Genomic DNA, 20,171 nt, shown 5'->3' with positions numbered 1-20,171 from the left:
TGCAATATTAGTTGTGTGGGTTGCTGCCCTCTATACTGTATCTTTAAAATCTTGTATTATAAAACTGTAAATCTGTAGGTTTTTCATTCCTGGATCTGAAGTAATGTTATATTTTATTACTTTATGAACTCTTAAGACTGTATATCAAGAGAGTATGCATTCAATATATATTTTATAGTCATATAATCTGCAGAACTCTTTTATTATTTAGAATCTATTAGCTTCCTGTTACTATTACCCTGAAATAATCAGAAAGCCTTCTTAATATCATTAGGTGATAATGTAGAATTCTACTATTGCTTTTTATTTTATGAAATCTTCAAGATAAAAGAATAGTTATTAAATATCAAAGCATAGGTCCCTCATTAGAACTGAAAATACTAGAGATAGATTGACATAAGACATGTTCTAATTGTCTGCCTATAGAATTTACAACAAGAAAGGACTTCAACTTATACAGACAGGCATTTGGAACCTCTGAACTCTAATATGAAATGTATGCCTTAAAAAAACCAAAAAACTGGAATTTCATTAAGCCTTGAAATTCATGTCTTAAGAAGCATTTTTAAGGAATTTATATTTTTGTTTTGTTACTTCTTTAATAAATCTTTACTGCCTCTCTATACCACTGATTTATAATAACTCCTAAATAAGATAAACTAGCTATGTTGGTGAACCTATGGCAGACATGCCAGAACATGCTGGAGAAGTATACTCCTTTCCCCTTCTCCACACATGCCTGAGGACATTTCTGTCATCATTTGGCCCTCTGCCCAGCAGTCCAATGGGAGCACTTCCTCCCTCTTCTAATTGGGGTAAGGCAGGGGCTCACATGTGGCATGAAGGTTGCGGTTTGGGCACTCAGTATTTAAAGGTTTGCTATCACTGGATTAGACCCACAGTGAACTTCTTTTCCTATTGTGCTGCTCTCTGCTCTCAAAAATACTCCAAATTGAGGACTAATGTATTTTACCATTAATTTCTTTATCATTGTAGAAACCTGGGAAATTAATCAAAAATAGGAAAGCATTTTGTGGTCATCAGGCTGTTTTTAAATAGTAAATTCAATAATTGAATATAACATGTTAAGTATTTCAGTATATATTTATTTCTGTTTGTAGTTTACTTTCATTTCTGACAGTGTAGTATTTATCTCTGTTAAAGCCCCCCTCAGGAAGGAAAGATGCCAAATGTGAGATTTGAAATGGAAAACAGCATGATATGCCTATCTAAACTTCTTCCTCTTCTACATCAACATCCTTAGAATCATAGCCTCAGAGTGGTTATAGAGCTGGCCCCAGTCACAAAAGACCTGGTTGCAAGACCTGTCTCAGTCACTAACTCTGTTGTAACCTGGGCAAATAATTTAACCTCTCTTTCCCAAGCAATTTTTTACAACACTTACTTGCAGCTTACATGCCACCCACATCGGCAAAGAAAGATTTCTATGAAGTTCATACTAATAAAACCACAGATCTGGTCCAGAATAATTACTATTATTATCTGATATGTGCTAAGTATCCAGGAAGTCCTAGAATTTAAATTTCAAGCATAAGATTACACAGCTTTCTCCTGAAAGATCACATCTAAATAGAAGAGTAAAAGACTGTGACTTACATTGATGTGTCTAATACAATTAGTTTTAACTTATGTGTGCTTAATAAATTTTTGGTAATAGAAATGCCACAATACTCATACCAGAATCCTAATACTTGGAAAATTTGTTATCTTAGGAATAGACATCCCAGGGAACAAGTCCTTTTTGAATTTGTTTCCAGAGCAAACATTTTTCCAGAATTTTCTGAAGACACATTAGTTGTAGTTTATTTTTTAATCTTTTAAAAATTTATCTTTATTATATTTTAAATTCTAAGGATAATAGAATTGTTCCACACAGCTAGGTCGCAACAGTCAGGTAGCACAATGGATAGAGAGCTGGACCTAGAGTCATGAAAACCTAAGCTGCAATCCAGACTCAGATACTTCTTAGCTGTGTGACCCTGTGCAGCATGGTTTCTTCAAGTGTAAAATGGGGATAATAAGATAGCATCGACCACCTAAGGTTATTATGCGTATCAAATGGGATCATATTTGTAAATTAATATCCTAGTACCTGGCACATAGTAGCCACTTAAAAGCATGTTTTCTTGTTTTCCTTCCACATCCCTACCACAATTAAGATAATGTAATCAGTAAAAGGACATGATGTAGTTTTAAATGCCTCAGGATCTCTTCTTGAAGTAATAATTTATTTGGATCAAAAGGGAATACATGCACATATACATATACACACATACACAGTCTCCTATACATGCTCCAGTAGTTACTGAATTTATTTTATTTTATTAATTTTTGTTAGATTTTAAGTTTCCAGCTGTTTGCCTCACCTCCTTCCCCCAGCACTAGAGAAGGAAGAAGAGAATAACTGATTAGCTAAGTCAACAAGTTAACTATGTTTCTAGGGGATAGAGATATTTCAACAGAAGACAGTCCAGCAGGAAAGCAATCAGGTGATATAGAAGACTACAAGATTCGGCGCACCTTGGGGTTTCAAACTCTTGTACCTGTAGCAGAAGGGGTCAGACAAGAAGGAGTGATACAATCTGTGTTTTCACTCTTCTTCACCATGTCATTGGAAAGACTGGACAAGCAGCAGACACAATACATTGAACCAAGAGAAGGAAAACAATCTGAAGAACAATTATAGATAAACATTGACCGAAACAGATATAGAAAGATAGCCAGCAGAGAATGGAAATGGCTTGTACACTGGAGAAGAATGTTAGTGATAGTCTCAAGAAAGGAATTCCAGTAACCAGGAGATAAGTTTTTACCCATTGGCCAGAAATAATCTCTTCAGTTAAGAGGTCATTCTCTAATGTATCCAACTATAATTGAGACAGTGTGCCCTCTGCTTTGGGGGGGGGGTGTCAATTCTTCTTATTATATACCACCTTTGCAAATCTACTTTATTAATATGCTAATTGTTTTCTGACTGAAATAGGAAGCATGCCAGTAGTGGCTTGTGAATGACAATACTAGAAATCCTAGAAATCTGGCTTCTCCTTCAACAACCCAGAGAGCAGTGGGCAGTTAACTTTTGGGGACCTGCCCACCTGTATAGGTGAGATTTGGGGAAGCATCCCCACAAAAAGAAATGATTAAAGAAAATTTAAGCACACAAAAATGTATAAATGGGCATTGGTTTATCCCAATTATTTGATTTACTGGCAGATTTCATTGAGGTACAGCAATTAAAAATGTTGAAATTTCATTGGGAATTTCCCAAGAAATACTGTGCTCTTGGGTGCTTCTGAGCGACAGCAGTTGCTATATTAGCATGTGTGCTCCCTTAACCTTTTTCTTCATTGGTGAAATGGGGTCATAATCTGTTTATATTAGATGACATCCCTTTGTTTCTAATGAAGAAGCCATCTTCTATTCATGGCATTTCATTAGGCTTAGTGAAGAAGATTAATTTAGGAGAAAACTGACTTGAAAATATATGGCTTGAACTGATTAAAATTATGATTTATAGTTTACTAAAGTGAAAAGAAAACTTTAATTGGATATTAATAACATTTTCTTTTTTTTCCCTTAAACCCTCATCTTCCACCTTAGAATCAATACTATATATTGGTTCCAAGGCAGAAGAATGGTAAAGGCTGGGCAATGGGGGATAAGTGACTTGCTCAGGGTCACACAACTGGGAAGTGTCTGAGGCCAGATTTAAACCTAGAACCTCTCATCTCTAAACCTGGCTCTCAATCCAATGAGCCACTGAGCTGCCCCGCAGAGTGTTTGTGTAGACCTGTAAATGGAGACATGTTTGGTGATATTGAGCATGAGCAACTTATATTCTATGTTCATTTTTTAGGATCAAGACTCAGGACTTACTAATGCCAGCTGCCTATGCAGTGGTGCTGCTTGTATGTCTGCATTTTACAACTATTACTATGAAATCAGGTTCCTAGCAAGCATGGAAAAGAATAATTCAGCATAAAGGGATAATGTTTACATGTGTGCTTGCTTTTCATTATATTACACATGTATGAAGTGTCACTTAAATAATTTTTCTTGCTCTTTTATTTACCTTTTCATTGTGTTTTTCTTCTCTAGCTTGTGGTCGTGGGTTCTACAAGTCTTCTTCCCAAGATCTTCAATGTTCTCGCTGCCCAACACACAGTTTTTCTGACAAAGAAGGCTCTTCGCGATGTGACTGTGAAGATGGGTATTACAGAGCTATTTCTGATCCACCATATGTTGCTTGCACAAGTGAGTGGACACAATCATGGAAAGGCAAATGTACTTATTGTTTAACCAGCCTGCCTCACTTATTGATAGTGTTTTCATTAAAATTGGAACTATAAACATATTTTAAATAATTTATATGAAAAGGTGGAATTAGGCTAATAGACATAGAGTATGTAAAATCTGAAATTATCTAGCATATATTGTTCATTCTGCTATGATGTAACTTTGTCTAAACCACTATTTCTAGCCATTCTTTATAAGACTTGTAATTTTATTATTATGCATAATGTCTCTACCAATTTAGATTATGATCCTCCCAGACTAAATGGAGTCTTTTGCATTGCCTTGTACTGAAGAGACTATCACCTAGTCTCTAAGATTTTGGTGATTAGCCTCTGGAAATTTAGATAAGACAGTCATATTTCTGTACCCACATTGGGAAGTCTTTGCCTTTTAGCTATGCAATGGTGGCAGCAATGTGGTAACTCTAGATGAGGTACACTCTTGGTATCCAGAAGTCCAAGTTATAATCTAGTCTTAGACTCCCGTTTAGCTGTGTGATCCTGGACAAGTCACTTTATCTCTCAGTGTCAGTTAACACATCTATAAAAGATGGACAATGATAGCAGTATTTCATGGGGTTTGGAGATGAGGATTAAATGAGATAACATCAGTAAAACACTTTGTAAATCTAAAAAACCTATAAAAATGTTAGCTGCTATTATTGTTGTGTTGCTTCTGGTTGTGTTTTTTTTTGTTATTGTTGTTATTATAATTATTGAGACTTTCCAGGGCTTATCGTCCAATCACATATTTATGGAACTCAGGGTAAACCAGAGTCATAGGACTTCAGCTGAGGGTTAAAGTACTATATTGGATAAATACTTAATTGTTTCTAGGTGAATCTAAGCAGGGTTTTTAAACAGGTTTTGCACATGTATCTAACAGAATATATTACAAAAATGAATAAAATGAAAAACTGATGAGAAACTTGTATGGATTTGAAGTCTGATTAAAAAGTAATGGATGCTGGATTAAAATTCCATCACTAAAAAGAACAATCTAGAAAGATCGGTCCTTCAATTAATGAAATTTCGAGAGTCAAAAATCCCAAAGCTGATCCTTAATACTACTACAAATCACACCAGAGCATATCAAGAATGAATAAATGCATTCTGTGCTACCTGCCTGAAAAGGGGGAAAATGAAAAATAGCTTCACAATTCAACTTTTGAGGTACATTAACTGATCTTATTTAATTGCATGAAAGAAAAATAGCTAAAGTCAGTGGCAATAAATACAAAGACAGTTGTTATCCTCCTTCAGTCTTTATATATTAAATGGAAAATGAAACTTCTTGCCAAGTGAATTTAAGGAGGTTTTTTTTTTTTATGAAGCTTCAGTAGTAAATGTAATGAAATGTTTATGTGAAGGAAAGCATTTCAACTAGTTTGTTCTTCAGTAATTAAACCACTAGCTCAATGCCCTGCATTGTTTATATTTTTTTCTTTCTTTTTCTAAGGACCTCCATCTGCACCACAGAACCTCATTTTCAACATCAACCAAACCACAGTGAGCTTGGAGTGGAGTCCTCCTGCTGACAACGGAGGAAGAAACGATGTCACCTACCGAGTTTTGTGTAAACGGTGCAGTTGGGAACAAGGTGAATGTGTACCCTGTGGTAGTAACATTGGGTACATGCCCCAGCAAACTGGATTAGCTGATAACTATGTTACTGTCATGGACTTGTTAGCTCATGCCAATTACACCTTTGAAGTTGAAGCTGTCAATGGAGTTTCAGACCTAAGCCGTTCCCAGAGGCTTTTTGCTGCTGTCAGTATCACCACTGGTCAAGCAGGTAGGTTTTTGTGATGGTTGTGACTTATCATGTGAGGTGCCTCCATAATTGTTTCCTTTGAACAAAGTCAGTCTGCAACATAGTTATACATGAACTGGTTATTTGGATTTGATAGTTAAACAAGATCTTTAATTTTTTTTTTTACTCCTGATGCTTTTCTGGTCATTTCCTATCTCATGATCATGTCCACCAAAAAGTGTGAAGGAGAAAGAAAAGGAAATGAAACTCAAACCATGTGTTTCCTTTATTCAAGCAGAACTGGTGAACAGTTGAGCTGGAAAGGAAAATAGAGTAAATAACTACAATTAATCTTGAGAGGGTTTTAATGGATTTCAATTAGCTGCATTTTATTCTGCAAAATCAAGAGTGGTTGCATTATCTCATTCAATGCTACCTAAGATAGTGGTTAGCCATGATGGTTCCCTACAACAATTAATATGTATTTGCCAGTTAATATCATTTGCCAGTTCTACACTGCTGCATTGAGAAATTTTCACTGTTTGATTAGCTACCCCACTAGGGACAGGATTGGAACTTGGCAAAACTCTGAGATCAGTTGAGAAAAAAGTTCCACAAATATAGGAATGTCATATTGGTGTCTTTGTTCTTAAGGGCACAAACTTGCTCTTTAATTTCTAACACATCATGCCTTGCTTTTTAGCTGCCCCTGCCAGTCATGTCTCATGGTGGCAAATACACTTTGAAAAAGGTCAAACCATAGAATAGATGTTAGAAATTGTCTGTTTCACCCATTTAGTAGGCCTATCACTTTTAAACCTTGGGAACTGGTTTGGCCTTAGGATTAGTGTATCATTATAATGCTTTTCCAGGTGTACATAAATGATGTATACTCATTTTAAAGGCAAAACTACCATATTAAAGAAATATCTAATATAACTAATGTCATGGATAGGTTCTGGCATTTTGACAGGTATTTTCTCCATTTTAATCCCATTTAAGAAATATATAGTTTTTATTGTTCGAATTAAAGTTTTAGAATAGAAACTGGGCAGATCTTATTCTTACTTTTTAAACTATTCGATTCCTTATTTTAAATATTATTCTCTACTTAAAAAATGTAATAATTCAGACATTAAATAAGTTCACCTGGTATATAAATATATATATCTAAAATTATGACAATAGGAATTTCTTAACATTTTAATAATTGGTCCCAAGAAATAGGTAATTTAATTCATATGTAGAAACATGCATATTCCATAAATTTTATATTTATAAATATGCATGTGTAGATAAATATATGCTTAAAACATTCTCATTTTAGCTAATATCCATTTAAAGTGAAATTTTTACTCCTTAGATAAAATTAGTAGAATCCTATGTTTAAGAATAACTTAGATCGATGTCCATGGACTAATTTGGTTTTTCAACAATGCTATCCTACAGCTTTGAAAGATTTAAACATATATACTTGAAATAGAGTTATTTCTCTAATATTGTAACCTTAAATTATTTAATTATCTGAATTCAAATCAATTGATTACACTTCTTGTTTAGTCTCTGATTTGTCCTACCCTTGCAACATTGTTTTTTTTAAATACCCCATAGATTATGAGGTAAGGCTTCTAATTTACCCCAAAACAGGAACTTTTGGGGGAATCTCTTTTTGTTTTTAATTATTGTTGTCTAGTTTCTCTTCTAGTTAGCAAGTAAAATAACTGGAAGTTTTACTACAATTTTCTGACTTGGTCTTTCATTGTATCTTTTTACTGTAACATCTAATGGTATTGAAAATAAATTAAAGGGGTCTTTAACATGCAGGCAAGATCACAAAGGGTCAAAATAGTATATTAATTCAAAATTGCACAGCATATTTATATCTCAAATTTAAAGTAAATTAAAAAGCCAATTAAGTTATGCTGATTACTTTACTGAAAAAATATTACGTTGTTAAAAGGGGAGGGGGGAATTATTTTCCATTTAAATAGGCAGTAAAATATAGTTTAAATACAAGGTTTCTTTTTATATTTTTTTCTGATGAAAAACAGGACATTTAAATAACTACTTCACTACTACTTTTGGAGGCAGCATGCTGTAGTAGAAGGTCCCTTTCCTTGCATTTGAAATCAGAGAAGTTCAAATCCTATCTCTGCTATTGGCTACCAATGTGAGCTTGGAAAAGTCGTTGAGCTCCTCTGAACCTTCTTTGTAAGAGGGGGAAAATGATAACCATAATATGTATAATCAAATGATTCTTTGAGGATATGATGTTGTAAACTGACAAGTGTTTTACAGATTTGAACTCTTATTGTCCGTATTTGTTCATTATCCCCCCCCTCTCTCTTTACCCTCATATTTTCATTTTAAAATTTGGGAATTTTATAAATATCTCCATCAGTTCAATGTCTCTTTGGCAATCTTCATTCATCTTTGAACTTCTCATTAGCAGTTATTAAAATATAAAATAACTCCTATAGTGTCATATATTAGTCAGTGGCAATGTTAATTGTAATGTGAATATCTTGGAATTCCTGCAGTAATTCCTTTATTCTTACAGAAAAAAGTTTCAATATTTTTGACCCACTTTTATTTTATTTCTTAGAAAGGCTACTTCAATTGAAATATTTGTGAGTTTATGAGATGAAGGCAATATTGTGCAGGTAACTGAAAGGTGATGTTTATATTCAGAATTTCCTTTCCTTTGAAATTTCAGATTTGAAGTTTAAATGAGGCAGGTCTTTTAATATAATTTAATGCTTATACCTCTTCATGAGGCTTACATTCTTCTAGAGATGGAAAGACTTTGACTAGGATGCAAAGAGAAAACCAGAAATAGAGAGAAATGGTTGTATGTTGAGAAATGAGTATTATCTGGTTCTTCTCTTGTTGCCTGGGAAGTAGAAGGTACAGGAAAACATGACCTGGAAAATTTCACTGAATTCATTTGTTGTTACTTGCCACCATCTCCTCTCCTTCCCTCCCCCTTGCCCCTAGTGTTCCTAAATTGTATCTAAAACATTGTGGCAAAAACTTGAAATGTGGAAGTAAAATGTTTATGTATAACTTTGATTAATCATGCAAAAATATGTTGAGGTTTATACCAACAGTGTCCCAGGGATGCATAGAAAAGAAGCACTCCCAAAACTTCAGTACCTTACACCTTGTTTAAACTTGGAAAAACAAAAAGAATTTTGTAGCTAAGAGTAATTATCTCTGAGATGCAGCTGGGTTATGTCTGAGTAAGGAAGCAATGGAAGCAGAGGGAAAAAGGGAAAGAGTGTTCCAGTTTTAGAATCTTAGCACATTCATTAATAATTTTTCATTTCCCATTGTAGAAGTGTAAAAAAAAAGGCTTGAAAATGTATATTTTATTTCTCTTCAACAACTGGAGCTATTTTGTTTCTTCTTTGAAACTTTGTGGTGACACATGTCATCTTTAAGAATGCTGAAAGCTTTATCCCACTCCCTCTTCTATAGCTAACTTGACAAGTAGACATATCCTTTAATGAATTTTCAGTTTATTCTAGAACAGTGGGTTCTTAATCTTTGTTGTATCCTTGACCCTTTTATTGTACAGATTATGGACACCAGACCCTAGGGCTGGTGAAGCCTATGGACTACTTGCCTTCAAAACATTTGTAAAAGCATGCATTTATGTAGTGTTTTGAACTCTGCAAAGTGCTTTGTATATTATCTCACTTGATCCAAACAATAATTCTATTAAGTAAGTGCTATTATTATCCCCATTTTACAGATAAAGACATAGAGTGAGGGGAGTCAAGTGACTGTGCTCCGGGTCACATAACTGGTGAAAATCTAAAGCAGGGTTTGAATTTATGCCTTCATGACTCCTAATCTATCACCATTACCTACTGTACCACTTAGCTATAATATTTTTAAATACACAAAAAAATATAGCATTGTAAAGGATTGAGAAGAGACCCTAAATAGAATCCTTCTGTTTGATGGACAGCTAGCCTGGTGGCAGTTGAGAGTCAGCAAAGGATTCTGGGTAGAGAACTGGGAGTTGAGGAAAATTCTGACTAGCTCACAACACTTCCAACCTTGGAAGGAAAATGAAGAGGAGCTTTTTCCTGGGGGTGGGGGGGCAGAAGAGAACTGAAGCCACAAAAGGAGAAGAGCCTGACTTTCCTACATGTTGGTGTACCTGCTTCCATTTGGAAATCCTTCATCAACCCCTCTTTCACTTGACTACAACTACCCAAGACTCAGAAGGGGTTTGATTGGACTCTTTGACCAGAGCCAATCTGCTCACTTCCCTTTTGGGTCTCTCTCTCTCTTGCCTTTGAGTTATATTAGTATAAAGATTATAAGAAGCAGTCAGTTGGGAAAGAGGCTGAGGCACAGAAGCCTCAAGCCTGGACCCTTGAAATTCAACTGCTGTAGAAATAGTTTTATGGTTTCCTCTCCCAAGTAGCCTTTTCCCCCTTATTCCTCCAACTTTGCCATTCCCCTTCCCTTCAATAAAAGTATTAAGTCTATAGTATAAGTCAGATCTGGATCTGGGCCTGTCTTCATAATACAGAAAAGGATTAAACAAATTGAAGACAGGATTCAGAACTGAATCCTGTCCTTCATCTGTGGCTAACCAGACCTGGGTTTCCACAACCCTCCATAGAAAAGGGTTTGATTACAAACCTTTTGCTCAGAACTGCTGGCAAGGAAACCTGACATCTTTACTTCCAGTTTGTGCCAATTCAGTGCTCAAAGGAAACAGCCAGTTAATTTATCCTTTGAGAAAAGAGTTATAGAGAAGTTCTCCCTGTCTCTCTAAGGTTGCCTCAAGCCCTGGTGTCAACTAATCTCGAGGAGGGAGAGATACTGCCATCTTTTCCTCAGCCTTTCTAATTTATCCAAATCCCTTTCTCCACATTTCCCTTCAGCCTCTCACTGGAGTTATATCCTTCCAGTTGGGACAAAACCTACTCACCCCTCTCTATTTTAAAGAGAGAAGAGTCTCTCCAATTCCTCTCTTTTACACATACAATTACAAAAGAAATCAGTTATATTGAAATATTTAACAAACTATTTTACAAATGATTCATAGACTCCTGGAAATCTGTTCATGGACTCCTTTATCTCAAGTTTCCCTCTGATTTTCTAGTGTTTCTTGATGATACCTAATTATAATAATTGTAAAAGCTATGAAAAGAGAATGGGATAAACCATTTTATTCCATTTGGTTTGATTAGACATTGCCATACTTAAACAGACACCACAGGAATCCTACCTGATCTTAAATCAATAGACCATCAGGTAATTCAATGAGTATCTGCTCTCTACTTCGTGTTTTTATTGCTTCTGCAAAGGAGAGATTTATTCATTCAAATATTTTTGAAACATAAACTAAAAGATGCATTCATGTAAACTGCATGTAGATCTAGATATCTATATCTAGATTTCTCTAGATGTATCTTTATGACTGTATATAAAAAAATCCCATAGATGAATGACATATTCAGATGTGTTCAACTCTTCATGTCCTCATTTGGGGTTTTCTTCACAAAGATACTGGAGTGGTTTGCCATTTTCTTGTCTAGCTCATTTTACCTATAAGGAAACTAAGGCAAACAGGATTAAGTGACTTGCTCAGGATCATATAGTCAGAAAGTGTCTGAAGCTAGACTCAAGAAAGTGAGTCTTTCTAACTCCAACCTGATACTGCTGCCCCATATGTATTCAGGGCAGCTCTATAAATATAGATATTTCTCTTACTATATGTATATGTATATCTATATACAAATATACAAACATATACTTGTATATTCAGACACATATTTACATATTTGATGAAAAAGCATTGGTCAAGGGAGTTTCCTTATCTTAAGAGTTCTCTAAAATAAAGAAGTCAAAGTTTCAGACTCTGTTGCTAAAAATCCTATAATAGTATTGATATTGAACTTTAAAAATTTCAAAGCACTTAATATGTTACCTCATTTGACCACAAAACAAGTCTGTGGAGGAAATGTTATATTTATCGTCATTTCATAGACTAGGAAGTAAAGGTTGAAAGCTATTGTAACTTCCCCAAGATAACATAGGTGGTTTGTAATATTTATTGGGAAAGGAAATAGGATTGGAAAAATGGGGGATAAAGGGAGGTGTGTATGGGGTATGGAGGAGAGAGGGAATATTGCTTGGAGAGGCAAAGGAGGGAGATGCCTCCTGCTGAGAGGATACAGCAGGGGTCCGATAAGGACTATTTGTCCTGGAATGACTGAATTGAAGTTCAGGTCCCTCTATGAGCAGAAAAGATAGTCCATGTATCTTACTACGAATTCAAATAATATAAAATTTAATAATCCAGTTGGAATTGGAGTTTTTCCTTAGCTTCAGAGTATAGGGCCAGGCCCTAAAGGCTGGCAGAGGGTTTTCCCACTTCTGTCTCCTCTATATCAGTCCAGTTTTGTATAGTTCAGAATCTTAGCAGTAGATAGAAAGCAAACAAGAACAGGTCTAACCTTCAGAAGCAACTGGGCCTGAATCTTCCAGCTGAACCAAGAAGAGCATGCCACTCCAGACTGGGCTGAACAAGCTCCTTTCTCCTCCAACACCTGCAAGCCAGTCCCACCCGGCCAGAAGGCAGTGCTAGTCACTAGACCCCACTGCCACACCTGGCAGGAAGGAAGTGCTAGTCACAAGACCCAACTGTCACTCCCAGTTGGCCCCTCCCCCCACAATCTGTCAGTCTAATTTCCTTTCCACAGGTTGTAAGATTAAAATTAATATCCAGTAACTTCAAGTATTATATTTTATAAGATTTATTAATAATCACTTGAAGTAGAGGAAAAGTATAGCCTGAGTAAAGACAGTTTTAACCTGACTATGAAAACTGGAGAAGAGAGAGGAGGAGCATGATTACAGAAACTTATCTTCAAAATGTAAGGACATAACTTAAGGATGAAAGTGGGGTTCTGGGAAATGTAGTCCCAGGATACTAAATTCTAATTACACAGTGGTGAAGGTCTGGGGCAAGATATGAACCTTTTGTCTTCCTGTCTCTTTAAGACCAGCATTGGTTAATCTGTACTACATAGGACTCTAGAGATCTAGAGATATGTAGTACCTTAAACACTGTCTATTCAAATCCCTTTATTTTAAATATGAGGTAATAGAGGTCCAAGATTATTAAATAACTTTTTTCCTGATCATAGAGGCAGTAAGCAGGACAGGCGATATTTGTATCTACTCCCTCTGACTTGAGAGAGAATATCATTTCAAGTATTAAAGTCCTGGAAGGCACTGTAAGCTAAGCATGTTCTAGTCCATGAGTTGGGTTATAAAGAATGCAGGATTTTGCTAGATCTAGAAGAAATGGGGTATATAGTTGAAGAAGGGTGAGAAGGAGATGGCACTGAGGTGAGTAAAGACAAAGAGCAGGCAAAATCTAGAGTGTGTTCAGGGAACACTGAGAAAACTAGCATGACCATGGGAGGGTTTTCATTTAGAGTATTATTGGGAGATGAAATCTGGCCAAAGTGATTAGTCAAATTGTGAAATATATTAAATGCTAATATTAGAAGTTTGGACATTATCTCTTAGATACAGGGAAATCCTGAGAGACTTTTGTTCAGAACGATGTAGTAAGGCAGAGAATGTTTTATTTGTGTATGTATTTATTGCCCGTAGTGCCTTACAATATGATTTCTAGTATATGTTCAATAAACATTTATTAAATTAATAATAGAAGTTATATTTTAAGAAAATGATAGTATAAAATTATAGAAAAAGATTTCTATAATATAAAGATCTCTAAAAGGTGCTATCATTTTTACAGTGTAAATATAGACAAGTCTCTATTTTTGTTATATGCAGCAACTCTCAAAAAAGAACTGCTTTACATTTTAAGCATATTTATAAGATAAATTTAAAGTATTATGTTCCTTAGCCAAGATATAAAAATTCCCATGTGGGAATTTGTAGACCAACAAATCAGACTGAGTTTACAGTATATATTTTTCTACCTAATGGAGACTTTCAAATAAATGTTAGAAATTGGACAGAGTACATCCTATAATTCTTATTCCTCATGGAGTATTAGGAAAAATGAATCTAATTATTGGATAATTCTATATGTAAATATTGCTACATTGGGCCTTCATTTATATTTTAGGACACCATTTTATCATCTTTTAAAAAGTTTTTAAATGGCAGCTGTGTATATTCATTTGACTAATGTCCCAGGTGTTTCCCAATCTCTTAAACAGATTTATTTGCCAAAATTTGCATTTGCTTTAGCTTTTCCTTTACACTAAGTTCATCAACTGTTTTCAATAGTTCTAAATAGAATTAAAATCTCAAGACATATATGACATGTAAATATGCTGATAGATTCACAGGAACACAATATGTACATGTATATATTTATGTAATATAGATATATACATATTTCTCTGAATGAGAAACAGCCCATTTCCTTTTATGAATCATAACTATTTACCTTCTTCCACCAGAATTAATTACAAAAAAGAATTTCAACTACAAGTGACTTTTCTCTCAGTGATCAACTGATCAACATTCTTTTTAAATAAGGCAGAAAGGGGGCAGCTGGGTAGCTCAGTGGATTGAGAGCCAGGCCTAGAGATGGGAAGTCCAAGGTTCAAATCTGTCCTCAAACACTTCCAGCTGTGTGACCCTGGGCAAGTCACTTACTCCCCATTGCCTAGTCCTTACCACTCTTCTGCCTTGGAACAAATACACAGTATTGATTCCAACATGGAAGGTAAGGGTTTATTTAAAAGATAAATAAGGCAGAAACATTAAAATCAGTCATATATTTTAAAGTTGTTATTTATCTTAAATAACTATGCATCTGTGTATTTGTTATAGATTTTGGAAACTTGAAGTTGAGGTATTCATTTAAGTTTTGGAAACAATTCATGTATTCCAGCAATCACTATTTAAATTTAGCAATGCACAAGATGAAACAAGGTATAAATATGACATATAAAGTTGCTAACTTTGGGGACACCATTATTAGCAAGTTATTCAATCTGATGGAATTCTTATTATAGTAAACTATTCAAAACATAGATTTCCCTTATAATATTAATTTTATAAATCTAAAAAGACATTAGATTTGGCAATTAAGACAAATTTAGAAAGAAGTGTTTTAGCTAAATAATAAAATTTGAAGCCAAACTGCAGAAAGTTCAAAAGAGGGTCAGAGGAAAGGAAGTAAAAAACTGATTGGATACAATAGAATCATGTATGTAAGTAGAAGAGTTTGTCTTCGCTTTCAGAAGAACCACCTATTGATGTGTCAGGAGTGATAGAGCAAATTTGAGGGGTAGACATCTGATTAATGTTAGGGGGGAAAATTCTTTTTGAATGAATGAATAAATGAATAGAGGTATTAATCATTTTTAAAAAAACTGAGGATTATAAGGTACTGTTTTAAAAATATACATATTATTAATTATTGAAAATTATTGAGAATATGATGATGAAGAAGATAATGATGTTTCCCACTTGAAAAAAGCGATTATAGCTTCCAGCATAGTGTGTTTTGGACTTTAAGGCCATTATTTAACCTTTTGAATTAAGGAAACTTTAAAATGACAATAATTCCTTATTCATAACACCTTGTATATGCATTTTTCTATATTTTTATTAGAAAATATTTTAGCATAGTTGTTTCCCCCCTTAACAAGTTAGGAAAATGATGAATTAAACAAAGACAAACTAGTGAACATTTTGGCTTACGAATTTTTTTTTTCCTAATGTTCCCATAGCTATTGGTCATAAGCTTGGTCAGTAACCTGCTGGAAAGTAAGAAATCATGAACACTCAATCTAAAATAAATATTTGTCAGATACTTACAATATGTTAATGTGCAGCAAATACAAATGCAAAAAGGAAACAGTTTCTTCCTTCCATCTCTTTCTTTTTCTGTAAGAGAATTGGGGAAAACATATGTACAAATAAGCTCTATAATATAAAATCCATATACAATTAACACAAATTTGTGTTCATTTTTGAAAGGGTACTAATGTATGGGAGCTAAAAAAAGACCTAAAATAGGAAGTGATGTTTGAACTGAACTTTGAAATGGGTGACAATTTTAAGAGGCAGAGTGAGGAGGTAGTCTGTTTCAGACACTGGGGAGAGCCTGTTAAGGCTGAGACAGGGCACTGAATGCTATGCATGAAGAAAAGCAAGAAGGCCAGTTTGGCTGATCTCTGGAATATGTGAAAGGGAGTAAGGAATAATAGACATGGAAAAGTTAACTGGGGTCATATTATTGAGTTTTTAAAAAAACCAGTGTGTGTGTGTGTGTGTGTGTGTGTGTGTGTGTGCGTGTGTGTGTGTGTGTGTGTGTGTGTGTGTGTGTGTTTCTGTCAATCACAGAGACAACACGGAGCTCCTTTAGCTTTTTGAGAAGGGAAATGATATGATCAGAACTGTGCTTTAGGAAAATCACTTTGGGAAGCTGTATGAAAGATGAATTCAGGATGGGGGAAAGATTTGAGAATGGGAGGCAAATTTGGGGACAATTTCAGTAGTTTTGGGTAGAGATTGTCTGGTCTAAATTTGCACTGTAGAATGAAGTGAGTGACAGCCACTTTGAGCCCCCATTTTGAGTTCAGTATTTCCATGGATTCTGATTATTTAGGTCAAAGATTCTTAATCTGGAGGTCAGGGAAAATATCATGTTGGGGGATTTCTATTAATTAAGTAGAATCATTAGAAGACCAGTCTTTGTATCAGGAGCATCTAAATTGAAGACCTTCATCTGACACATGCTATTTGTGTGACGATGAGCAAGTTAGTTACACACTGAGTGCCACAGTCATCTCTCAGAGACACTAAGGTAGAGACCAAATACTGATTGTTCATTGACAGGAGTTTCTATGCCTGAAGCTCTTCTATATAGATGAAGCAAAACCAAAATAATGTCTTTAAAAGGGCATTCATAATCCATTAAAAATATTGCACCTTTGAAACATTCCTTTGTATATTATCCAGAAGATTGCAGTATATATTATTTTTGCTTATTTTGAGAATGTTTATGATGTTAAATTATGTGTTATATATTATATAGGTTCTTATATTCAGTGTTATTTTATTATTATTACTATTTATTATTTATAATATATGATTATTTAATATATTACCAAATATATTACTTATTATTTAAATACTTTAATTTTATTTTCTTCATTTTTTCTCAAAATATACAAACAAACCTTTTTCACTCATTAAGAGATATTTTATTTAAATACTGTAATTTTGTTTCTTTAATTTTTTTCCTAAATGATCCAAATCATGAGGTGTTTTGATATGAATTAATTTACTGATGTGATGAAATGGGTTATGAAGTTTCAGTCACAATGAGGTTTTTATTTGTTTGTTTTTATCTTTGTTTGTAGAGGCACATGGGTGGAACAGTGGAAGGAGCACTGAGCCTGTATTAAGGATTCACAGTAGCCTTAGAAACTCACTAGTTGTCTAAAACTCATCTTTGTGAGTTCAAATCTGGCTTCAGACACTTATTAGCTATGTGAACTTGGATAAGACACTTAACCTCTATTTGCCTCAATTTTTTAAACTGTAGATACAAACAGGGATAATAATAACATCCAACTCTAAGGGCTGTTGTGAGTGTCAAAGTGATAATGTTTGTAAAGCACAGTACTTGAAGCATAGTAGGCACGAAGTAAATACTGCCTGTTATAATTTTGAGCTCAAATTTCTCTTTCTTGTTCACTCATCTTAATTATTATTGTTTTCCCCTTAGATGTATAATATGTTTATATAAAAAGGAATTTGTGAACTGATTTCTGTGCCATGAAGGGGAAAAACCCTCTGTAGGCTCCAATGAAGAACAGTTTAAAATGGTATTTTATTCCTCATTCTTTATTTGTAACATCTAACTCATATTGTGACACTTTTTAATAGAAGGTGATTATTATGTTAAGGTGAGTCAAGGCAAAAGGTCAGAACCTTGTTCAGTTTTTAACTTGGTTCCTTAGAAATGATGAACAATGGGATTACCTGGTTATATTGTCTTAATTTGAGGAAATTAGCTATATCTTACATATTTCAAATCTATTTTCTGGAGGAAATGAATCAGCAAGCATTTATTAATAGTCTATTTTATACTGGTTTACTGTGGTAAGTCCTGGAAATAACCAAGAAAGGCAAAAAAATGATTTCAAGAAGGGAACAATATGCAACTATGAACTATTTTTATATCTACTTTTATCTCTATATATCTGTATGTATATATATATATAGTTAGTTAGTTAGTTAGTAATAGTCTCTCTGTAGCTGAGAATGATGATTGTCTTTGTGCATTATCATCTATTGATGTACCCTCATGTGGCTTTGAAGTCCAAAGTCTGAGGCTCATAAAATCTTCACATAGTACCTGGTGCATAGAAGACACTAACTAAATACTAGCTATTATCATTCTGAGGCCAGATGTCCTTCTTCCTAAGGGTAGAAGTGCCACTCACAGCTGAGTTTTCATTACTGATCTGCACAGAAGCTTTAACCTTCATTTATATATGTGTGTGTATATATATATGTATGTATGTATTTTCATGTATGTTTACAAACAGAATAAATCAGAACTAATCTGAGGGCAGGCTCTAAAGTTAAGGAGAAGTAGGAGTAATCAGAATGTTGACCTTGAAGAGAGTAAGACTTGACCACATCATCCCTCAATTTACTCATCTATAAAATGGGGACAATAATAGCATCTGCTCCACCCCCTAGTTGATATGGAGATCTCAAAATATGTGAGATGCTATTTAAGGCATTTTGCAAATTTTAGAGATCTACATATACGCTACTTCTTCTTAGTAGTAGTATTAGTACTAAGATCAATGCATTTAAGATTTGAAGGAAAATTTGCAAAAATAAATGAGAGCAGGATCCTAATTATCCTCACTTAGTTACAGACTATTTAAAATAGGCCATTGACTCTCACCTCCCAGCCAGTTGAAGTTTTCAGTTTTGGACGAGAACTTAGTAGCCAGCTAGTTCAACTCATAGTTCAAAAGAATTCTCCATATACTATACTGAAAAGTAATCATCTTACTTTGCTTCAAGACTTTCAGGGAAGGGAAACCTACTCCCTCTCAATACAATCCATTCCACTTAATGGATGATGTTAAATGTTAAGATGATTTTTCCCCTTTAAATCTCATAGTTTTACACATATGACTAAAACATGAATGACTGAACTGAGCAACCCACCCTCATCCAATATTTTTTAAAGCATTACTGTTGTAGGAGCAGACCACTTTAGAGCATTGTCTAGAGGAGATGAGAGTTTATACTGTAACTTACAGTAAACTAAACTAGTGGTAGTTATTTCTTAAGATGTTTGTGTACACTATAATAAAAACACCTTTCACTCAGAAAGTTGAAGCACATGATTAGATTTTTTCCCCCTCATGGGGCAAGTAAGGGATACTCTGCTGAAAAAGCTAGCAAATAACCTTTCAGTCAACAAGCCCTTAATTGTTATCCAGTGTTCAGGATTAGTGTTAAGATAGTAAATGTTGATTATTTTATTCTTTGCTTCATTGGTGATGAATTGGAGCAGATTTGATTCAGACAAGCAATCTGGTGGAATGATGCAGAGCCATCTACAAAAACATCTGTACTAATCCAGCAATGCAGTAAATTATAGCTACAAGCAAAAGACATTGATCCAAGAGGATCATTAACAGCTTTAACCAACTGATCCGAGTAATGGGGTAAATGAGAGAACACTATCAGGATCTTGTTTTTCAGATCTGTCAATTACAACCATGAAGGCAAGATTGCCATTTGTTTCAATTTCAATTATTTTATGATTTATTTCACAGTTTGCTCTTGTAAGAAACCAACAAGGATCAATTAAGTTGTTTGAAAAAATATATATATACCCAGCTATCCTGCACTTCATTTACCAAGAGGTCAGTCACAAAAGGAGAGATAATTGCTTCAAGCCAGCAAAATTAATCGGGGATGAGTTAGAAAGGATGATGTATGTTCTGTGACAAAGTATGTGGCAGAGATGTACGTATAAACCTGTAGCTGCTTGCCTTGTTTAAGACACAAGGACAAGAGAAGGAGAACTG

General features: G+C 34.5%; 1 protein-coding gene across 6 annotated transcripts in view; it reads left to right on the top strand.

The window, feature by feature from the left end:
• Window positions 1–20,171, top strand: part of EPHA7 (EPH receptor A7) — a 214,466-nt gene that overhangs the window by 75,895 nt on the left and 118,400 nt on the right. For all 6 annotated transcript variants that reach the window (XM_016431189.2, XM_056818602.1, XM_016431188.2 and 3 more), the window contains exons 4-5: window positions 4,120–4,275; window positions 5,776–6,111. In XM_016431189.2, coding sequence (XP_016286675.1) covers window positions 4,120–4,275; window positions 5,776–6,111 — 492 coding nt within the window. The remainder of the gene's footprint in view (window positions 1–4,119; window positions 4,276–5,775; window positions 6,112–20,171) is intronic.

Source organism: Monodelphis domestica, chromosome 2 (assembly GCF_027887165.1).
Source record: "Monodelphis domestica isolate mMonDom1 chromosome 2, mMonDom1.pri, whole genome shotgun sequence".
NCBI lineage: Eukaryota > Metazoa > Chordata > Mammalia > Didelphimorphia > Didelphidae > Monodelphis > Monodelphis domestica.
Note: the sequence above shows the minus strand (reverse complement) of the source record. Positions and strands in the feature narration are given on the sequence as shown.